The sequence below is a fragment of the Copadichromis virginalis genome, linkage group LG1 (genome assembly GCF_057382275.1).
Source record: "Copadichromis virginalis isolate Kocher_CV1m ecotype Utaka linkage group LG1, C_Virginalis_male_GT1.1, whole genome shotgun sequence".
Taxonomy (NCBI): domain Eukaryota; kingdom Metazoa; phylum Chordata; class Actinopteri; order Cichliformes; family Cichlidae; genus Copadichromis; species Copadichromis virginalis.
Window position 1 is genome coordinate 7,001,935 of NC_140618.1, and position 9,426 is coordinate 7,011,360.

Consider the following 9,426-nt stretch of genomic DNA (forward strand, 5'->3'; position numbering starts at 1 on the left):
CAGGGGATGTCCTCAATGTAGACGGTTCTAGTGGGAATGTGAATAGAAACAGAAGCTCTTGCCATAAAATCCATTCCCAGAATGAAAGGAGAGGACAAATCTGGTATTATTGCAAAACGCTGGTAAAAGTTCTTGTTCATGAATCCAATATTGAGCCAAATAACACCGTCAGGGATACAGGGAGCATTATTGGCAAGGTTAACTGCAGGACCATTCCACTCACTTGTGTTTCTAGGGTGAGAGTCATTTACTTGAATGAGATCTGTTCGTACAGCCGAGAGGGAAGCACCCGTGTCGAGGGTAGCATCCACAGATGAAGCATTGAAGTTCACTTTCGTTCTTAGTGGGGTATTCCAGTGGACTTGTGAAAAATTGTCTTCCAAGTGTCCAAGACTGTGTCCACCCTGTAGTGAATCGGGCGTGTGAGGCTCCGTTAGTAACTGGGGGAAGGTTGGCCTCTGTGAAATGTCCTCCCCCCCCTGTAGTTTCCCGACTGCCTGTATTGTGGCTGGGATGTGGTGCTGCTTAATTCCACCTTTTCATGGCCAGGGTCAGAGGGGCCAGGTGCCGGCAATGGCTGGACTGGGCCATGCCTAGCGGTGTTCGAGGCTCGTTGTGGCAAATGAGGTTGGGTGTTACAGTTTGGGCAGGTGCGTGTGGTGAACCCTGGCTGAGAGCATTTGAAGCAGTAAGGTTCAGGCTTATAGTTGTCTTTGCTACATAAAGCAGGCTGTGGTCTTTGTGGTCCAAGCACTGAGTGAAGCTCATGAGCACGTAGCAGCAGGTCCATTACAGAAGTGACATTAGCGCCATACAGGGCAACTCTGTATTTTTCAAGAGCATGTTTACTAATTAGGTCGATTCTGTCTTTTTCAGGTGGAGGACTCTTCAGTTTGTCAAACTCACTCAACATGTGGGCAACAAAGGTTGGGAGTGGTTCGTCCTGAGCCTGAACACGATCCAAAATTCCTCTCAGGATGCGTTCTTGGTTGTCGGAGGGCAGAAAAACTGTCTTAAACAGTTGACAGAATTGAGCCCATGATGTGATGTGGGAGCTCAATGCCTTGAACCATTTCCCGGGCTCTTTTGCAAGAAAGTGTGGCAGTTCGTTTAGCAATTGCCCATCGGTTAGGTTCAATGAGGCTTTGTATGTGCCAACTGCATTTAACCAGTCCTCAGGTTGCACTTTGCCGTCCCCAGCATACACAGGAGGCTCCAGTTTTGCGTGATGTAAAGCTGCCGCAATCACTCTGGAAGTGCTGCTGAGCTCAAGTGAGTGAGATGGGAGAAAAGGATTTGTAGGTTGAAATGGGTTGCTGGGCAGGAACGGATTGGTACTGTTGGTGGGTTCAGTTTTGTCTCTCGCAGGAACATGAGGTGTCGATGTGGCCATTGGGAAAACAGGAGACTGTGGGACTGCAGGAGGGGGAGAGCTCCCCATTGTGAGTTGGTCCCACTGCCTTAGTAAACTCTGCTGTATGTTCAGTGAGTCACGTAAACAATCACTAAGCTTATTCACCTCAGTTCTTAACTCCACCACTTGTTGGCTAAGGCTAGGAGTCACATTTTCAACTATCTGGCACATAGGTAACGAGGTAAGTTCCATGTCTGAGTCAGAGTCGTCTGGACAGTGTGCCATTGTGATTTCAAAAAAATTAAGCCGCTCCAGGGCACAGTGTAGTTATTGATATAGTAGTAAAAGAGTCAGATCAGACTAGAAAGACAAAAATGCAAAGATTAATTTTAAATCGTTTCGTTATACTGAGCCGAAGACCAGCACCAACGGTTGTAGTCGGCCAAGTTCTCACTTACATGTGCTACAGTCAGTCTCAGCAGAGGGAAAGGGGAATGGAAAGCCAGCAGAAATGTTCATGTCCAGGCTCTCCACAGAAGAATTAATCCTTAGAAGACGAAACCAACAGCACGTCCAAATAACAAATCCACGGAGTCCATTCGCGTCGCGGAGTCAGCTTCTCTCTTTTTCTTTCTCCCAAGCAGAGCAGCGGCACACCGCGGTATCCAGAAATTAGTCGGGTCCCACCTGAGCTGAGGCTGCGGCCATGGCTGGGGAAAACGTCCGAGCGTCCGCAAAACTTGGGGGATTTCCGAGACAGTTCACGTGCTAGAAGAGAAGAATCCTCGGCGGGATGCAAAAATCGTCTGAAGTCCAAGGGGGAAAAGTCCGGGCGCCAGTTGTAACGTGCGGTGGAGATGAAGCCAGCCGCGGAGGTGTGCAGGTGGATAGCGAATGAGCAACAGCTTCTGACTTTCCAAAAAGTACTCATTTATTTACAATATCAAAAATAAGTGCTACCTCTACCACACATTACTGAAGAGCACACTAGTCCGCGTACACACGGGAGCATCCATTACAGGAGGAGTGCGAAGAAGAACAAAAAAGGGGGTGACACCAGTCGTGAGACAGGAGGCGCCGCCATGTGGTGAGACACTGCATTACGATAGCAACTGTTACAGTACATAAAGAGACTGCTTCTGCCCGCGAAGACCCCGAAGGGGCCAATTCAGATTCTAAATGCAGTTATTTGATGCCACCTAGTGTCGTCAGTAAATTACGCAGAAAAATTCCCTTTTTTAGATCCACTTCACTCACAAAAAGAGATAGATTTTATACATTTCTTTTATAAACAATACATTTAATGCACCTCTCCTCTGCCCTGTCTTAGCTGCAGTCACTTTGTGGACTTTGTAATCACGTAATCATCCACTCACACCAAACGATTAATCAGATAAGAAGACATTTTTAGAAATTACTAAAACCTTTTCTTTTTTTCTTTCTTTCTTTCTTGAGAGAGAACGTTTACAAGTTAGTTTATGTATGGGTGAGATACATATTGGACTTTTAGCTTTCATCAGTAAACTTGCCAAACATCCTCACTTCCAGTGCAGATTTACTGTAAAAAGATTGTTGTGAAATGCTCAGTATAAACACACAAAAATTATTATTTTAGCACAGGCTGTAAAATCTATTCTAAATATAAATTAAACAAACCGAATAAATAAACTGATGTTATCCCTCCTCAAATAGCAATATATGGGAATTAAATATATACAAGAAAACCAGTGGCTACATGTCTAGCTGAAGAGATGACACCTTCACATGCGCCTCTGCCCTTTCTGTCTCTCATGTTCATGATCTATTGAATTTCACTCAGAGCAGCTGCATTGGCGCATACGCTACTTGATATCCATAAAGCTACTGCATTTTTCAGAGTAGATTTGGTGACTTTGATTATGGTATTAAACTCAGTGTTGCTGTGTGTCTCCATACAGTTGCATTGTTTGATTTTGGTGTATTTACGTGTAGCACAACCATTCTTTTCATTTGTTGTGGATTTCTCAAATGGAATCAGTCTGATGTCCATGGATGTCTTTGATGGCAAGTCAGTGCCATGTAAAAATGTCTGTATGGCCATTTCACTGTTGACTCATGCTCCATGAGTCCTGAGGCTGAGTGTGCTGTCACGTTCTTCCAGACGGCCAGAGCTGCAGTCATCCAGCGACTGCTCGCACACAAAACAAGCCTTGCCCCGCCTGCTAACAAAACACACGGCTGATGTCCAATACCAATCAGCAGTGGAAGGTCAAGGCTAAAGTGTTTACCACACTGAATGTGGATGATGCATTCCTTCACACTGTTTATTTCACTGACCTCTCCCCTCCCCCGCTCTCCCTCATGATGGGTCCGGTTAATATTAATCACAGATTTAGGAGTTTACAGATGATAAATCCCTCCTGTTTTTGGTGATCTGGTGCCCTTTATGACTTATCACCAGTGGGGGAGCTGAAAGCGAGCTAATTGGAAACAAAATGAGGGAGAGTTTGGCCAGGAGAGACCTGCTGTGTGGGCAAAACCACCAGGATATGACTGTTTGCAGTGCAGTGGGAGGCAGCCCTGGCTTCCTGCTCAGAAATCTGCAGAATGTTTCTAATGCAAGCTTGATGTCACTTTACTGAAAATTTGCTCTTATAATTCTGAACATGACAAACATTGGTCAAGCTAAAATCTGAAAAAAATATAGTGTGAAGGTGGTTGATGAGTTTATATGACATGAGAAAACTACGTTCAGCAGGTAATATGATGAAGCGTATTGTCAAGGAATTACTTGACCAAAAGAGCTTTTAGAAAAGCACACATTATAGTCTTCTAGGAATATCCGGTAGTATTCTCAGCTTTGGCAGTGAATGGGTGTGGTGTAAAGTCATTACGGTAACAAGATTAATGGTTGTGAGCTAAAGGTGCACGGTAGCCTTTCAGATCCTGCAGTGGATGTCTTCTGTTTGTGTTTTAGCAGTGACTGTGTGTAAGTGTGCAGATTCCGAAATGTCATGACCTGACCCAGAGGCCATGATGTAGAAACAAACCATTGCAAATCAAATTGTCCAATTTACCTGCAAAATAACAACTCAATATCTGAACTGTACCCACAGCAAAGTGAAATGTGTCTGGATGTGGTTGGGCGAGGCAAAATACATCAATATTTTAAAAAAATAATCAGAATAAAATAAAAACAAAGGGATTGTGCATGTGGAGAAAAGGTTATGGTCAGCATATAACCAGTCCTAAGTTCAAAAGTGAAATATACATGAGCATTAGCATGATTTCTGGAAAAGAAAGAAACATTTGCCATTTTGTGAGCGGAAAGCAAATTAATTATTACATCTAGCTTCTACCAGTTATTTAATTATGTGGAATAAATGTGCATCCACTTTTATTTCAAAGGATAGTCCCTATATCCCTGTGATATTTCGATTGTTTAAATACTAATGAAGAATTAATCACAGTTTGTGTCTAACCAGATTTTTCTGAAAAGAAACCTAATCTAGTTACACAAGTTTCAACCTTATATTTATCAAACTTATCAACAACCTAGAATTTTATATCTGATAACTTACTTACAATCTTGCAAAATAAGCTCAATGTGCTTTTGTTAAAAAAAAACAATTAACACCAAAAAATCACAGTAAGCTCCGGAGAATACAGAGAATATGATCCCTGTGACTCTTCTGACTGCAATTGTGTGGGAAGTGTCTAAAGTGCAAGCCTGTCACAATTAGTTTGCTTTAAATTTTATTTTTGAGAATACATCCAACTTTTCTGACACACAGAACAACTTCATCTTGAATAAAATTTCTAGAGTTTTTAACCTGAATACAGTGGGAATCAAGTTTCTGTGAATAAGCAGATGTACACTAGACATTTACTGAATTTTACATGTTAAATTAAACTATAATAAGAAGTGTTAACAACAAAGTTTTACTTATTAAAACAAGACATTTAAAAAATGAGCAAAAGTTGATTTTCATGCATTTTACAGTTAAAGAACAAGGAAGTTTCTGCTACAGATTGTTGAACCGGAGCAACAATTAATATTAAAATCAGTATCTTACATTATCATTTATAGCAATTGTAATTTTTACAGTAACTAGTGACTAAAACCTTTTCATGTTTATGTCTCTGGTAATAGATGCTGGACAGTAAAGAGAGCCTGTAGATTGTCACCCTGCTGTGAACCTTGGCAGCCACTGAAACAAAGCTGGTACCTCTTAGGCTCTTTAGCCGGCTCACATCCTGGTCAGAGAGCAACAATAGTTAGTGAGTTAGATTAACACGGCACAGCCTTTGCTTAACCTGTGACCGCTGAACCATCTCTCACCTTTTATTAACCCCAGACAGCTGACCTCTGACTCCTTCAGGCCAACTGCAGAATTCTTCATGAGGTGGATTTCACGCTTGAGAGACACTTTGTGCTACAGGTCAGTGTGCAGTTATAACGCACCGCTAACGCTCGTCTCACTCATGAACAGATTCATCCTGGCGAAATGTTGGGATCCTCATTAGGAATTGTACAAAATCCTACTTAACCTTTGACCTCACTCAGACTAGCACTCATTATCTCGTATGAGATTAACCCACATTGCTTTGTAAATGATAGAATCAACTCAACTCAGCTTTGAACTGTAAACAGTTTTGAAACTGATCAAATAAGATAACATTTTAAACAAGACATATGCTTTAGTCAAACCTTTTAATGTGGACTGCACACATTTCTGACCTGTTTATGCATAAGAGAACTAAAGATGACTGTATTATTATTGTAACATTTTGCAGTATTTTAATATTTAAGTGCAAAATTTGAGGCATATTTGCTGGTAGCCTTTCAGTTGATGCTGATAGAGGTCTTTCGAATGAAAGGATCGCATAATTAGTTTGACAGGTTTGTTTATGCCATTACAAAATATTTTTATTGTCCAGTCTCTAAAGTCATGGATAATGAGGGCAATAACATGATGAGTTTCTTACATTGTTGTGTTTTGTTTTTCAGGTGTTAAGGCCAAATAAATTCCCAGGGGGGCGCTGTGCACACCTTACCGTCCGGGTGGAGGCACTAAGTGGTTAATTAAGTGGAATGGAAGAGGATAAAGACATAATTCAAACTTTACTTTAAGATAATATACTTAAGTGTGATTTTTTTGTGCATTTTTATTATTATTTGTGCATCTTAGATTTTTCTTTAGCCTAATTTAGCAAATCATATCACATTCAGTTCATGGGTTAATCAGTGGCAGTCTGAAAGGGCTGCCACTTGTGGTTAACAGTGCTTTTAGTTACCTTAGGACATAGGATTGCTTTCGTTTGTTTATTAACAGCTTTGTTTAAAAGTTTGGTACTGATCTTGAGGAAGACTTTACCAGAGGTGAGGTTCAGCTCAACTTAGAAGTGATTCATTTATAGAGCTTGATCTAGTTCTGGATCTACACATTTCTGAGATGCTCCTTTAGCAATGTGATCAAATTGCGCATTTTATGTAATTTCGTCACAAAGAGAAATACGCCCCCCAATTTTTTAAAAATTATTTTAAATGAAAACATAAGAAACTAATACAGATCTAAATGTCTTTCTGATCCAGAAGATCATTTAGCCTCAATGAAGATTCAGTTAAATCTTTAATGTTGATGAATAAACACCTTGGTCTGCACTTTATCTCTCTTGTGTCTCGTGCTTTAAGTCAAACTCTGCTTACCATTTTATAAATTCAAATTTATCTACTTTTACTTTTTTACTTCTGACTTTATTTACCCCATAGTTTTATATGCACAAGTCAACGTTATATACAGTTAAAATTGTGACTGACCATAACAGTGTCGTCAGTAATCTTTTAGTCAGTTTACATCAGAAAACATCTGTGTTAATGGGTAATTACTATAGTTTTTAACTGTAATGTACAAGAAGCTGAATCACAGTAACTAACAATAAATAGTGAAGTTAAGAATACAAATATATAGAGAGCAATATTTATGATTAACATAACAAACAATGCAAAAAATATTACAGGTGTGATTTTATTATTATTATTATTATTATTATTTATCAGGAAATGAAGAGTTTCAAACACACTCACTTTTCATGACAGGCTTTTCTTTTTTTCAACATGGCATCAAAGAATTAGTTGAGTGTTTTAACAGCTGTCATGTGGCTGGCCATGTGTCATTTATGCTGGTGGTTTTTCTTGCCCTAGTTAGTGAGATGCAGTGATATTCTTAAAATGCAGCTGTGAGGCAGGCTGGGAGGATTTGCTGTCTCTAGGAAGTTTCTTTGTGCTTGATCAGTTGATCTGTGGCCACTGCGGGGAGGTAATGCTGGGATGTTTTGATGTACTGGATGCTACATTAGTTCAGACGGCAGTGTGAAGGCCAGAAGGGACATGGACAGTTGGGGGCTAAGTGTGAATGAGACAGAAATTTAAAGAAACCAAAGAGTCTTTCTTGGTACTTTCCAAGGTCAGGTGGCATACATGACTATAATTCAGAGAGACTGTGCTTTTGCATCTGTCTGCATCGAAGGAAAAGTTATCGAAAGCAGGCTGAAAGTGTAGTCCTTTAGAAAAAAGGCATTATGTATTGAAAATTGGATAAAGTATAATGTTTTTGTTTTTTTTTTAAATTGGCACTTGAATTGTGAAATGGTGAGATTTTGCAACCACTTTTTTCTCCACCACCCACTTAGCACTGACTTGCTTCTACATTTTCGCAGCTCAAACACACCAGACACAAACCCTCCCTCTCACTTTTCTACCAGAAGACCAAATGTCATTCACAGCAAAGACATTTCTTTTGTCCTTCACAGCACCACATTTCCTCAGACTGAGAACACTGTCCGGTATTTTGATTGATCATGTATTTGTATCTATTCATAGAGGCCAGATTCATCATTCCAATTTGTCAAGTTGCTGGTGTGCCAAGTTAATTATGTGCAGGAAAGCCAGAAAAAAGAGGACAGCCTCCTGTTTAGACTCATCTGAGGTTTCCCTACCTCACCTCGTCTCCAAACGAGCAGCCAAAGCTTCACTGGGCTGCTGGAGCTGTTTGGCACCATGGGTAATTAGTGTGATGAATGCTTTAGTGGAACAAATAGTGGCAGTCGGCTGTCTCGCTCATCGTGTGGCTGTGCTGTCATAGCTCTGGGGCTGCGAGCTCATCAGGGTAATGGATGATTCTGCAACAGAGCCATCCCTCAAACAACAGCGCCACCACTGAGCAGGAAACGGGCCTCTTTTTTTAGTCGACAAAAAAAAACCTTGAGTCTTGAAGGTATATGGATGTCAAGTGCTTTTTAGAAGGTTACCAACAACCAGTAACAGTTAAATCTGGAAAAATGAAATTGAAGTATCTCGTGAGGTATAATTGGGTGAAATGTAAAAGAATAGCCCAGTGCATTATTCTAAATATGCATTTTTTCTCTCTAAATAGGGCTAAATATATGGATATTCAAACATCTTACTAATCCTCTGTGGGATTCTGTCCTATGCCTGGGCTGTAGAGCTGTCGCCATAGAAATGATGGATCACATTATTAGATTAGGGGAAAGCAAGGACGGGCTACAACTGGATTTGCAATTCAGAGTCTCTTTTGTATATGGACCTTTTCTGCATCAAAGGAATGGCCCTAATTGGGCCTCTGTCATTGAGTCAGAGATTGTTTTTTAACAATGCAGGAAACCTTGCAATAAATCAGGTCAGCTGTCTGAGCCACGTCACTGGACAAGGCATTAGTCAGATATGCAGAATGTTCTCTTTGCATACAATGTAAAAAGAATTCATCATCATTTACGAGCACAGTTGCAAGCCCACATCTCCTAATTCTTCCAACAAACGAAGGACATATGGTGATTTTTGTCTCTTGGATGAACCCCAGGGCAGAGGCAGCCTTGAAGGTCTGGCTCTGTGTGCTGTCATTTGAGTACCAGCTAATGGCTTATGCTTACTCTGTGCTTTGACTTTTCAACCCACTGTGACAGAGAATAATATGATTCACATAAGGGTGAATTCTCAACCATGTCATCCATGTAGCGGAAGCTGCCGCAGACAGGTAATCCATAGCTGTATCAGGGAAAAAAACACCAGTTCA

The 9,426-nt window shown here is 40.7% G+C and overlaps 1 protein-coding gene and 1 long non-coding RNA gene across 4 annotated transcripts; one reads left to right on the top strand and one right to left on the bottom strand.

The window, feature by feature from the left end:
• Nucleotides 1-429: 429 nt before the first annotated feature.
• Nucleotides 430-1,871, bottom strand: LOC146718241 (uncharacterized). Its single transcript, XM_085439251.1, has 2 exons — nt 1,813-1,871; nt 430-1,714 (listed from the first exon to the last, which is right to left on the bottom strand). Exon 2 carries the CDS (start codon nt 1,637-1,639, stop codon nt 434-436), a length of 1,206 nt encoding a protein of 401 aa, XP_085295377.1. The 5' UTR covers nt 1,640-1,714; nt 1,813-1,871; the 3' UTR covers nt 430-433.
• Nucleotides 1,872-2,051: 180 nt separating this feature from the next.
• On the top strand, nt 2,052-6,992 carry LOC146718242 (uncharacterized). 3 transcript variants are annotated; one of them, XR_014916429.1, is made up of 3 exons: nt 2,052-2,277; nt 5,487-5,775; nt 6,345-6,992. It is a non-coding gene; the product is annotated as an uncharacterized LOC146718242 (long non-coding RNA). The 3 variants fall into 3 exon arrangements; XR_014916438.1 differs by having other exon boundaries at nt 2,052-2,237; XR_014916435.1 differs by having other exon boundaries at nt 2,052-2,237; nt 5,692-5,775.
• Nucleotides 6,993-9,426: the final 2,434 nt, after the last annotated feature.

Bases quoted from the DNA above. Each gene is read 5' to 3' on its own strand.
- LOC146718241 (XM_085439251.1), bottom strand. From the start codon at position 1,639: ATGGCACACTGTCCAGACGACTCTGACTCAGACATGGAACTTACCTCG.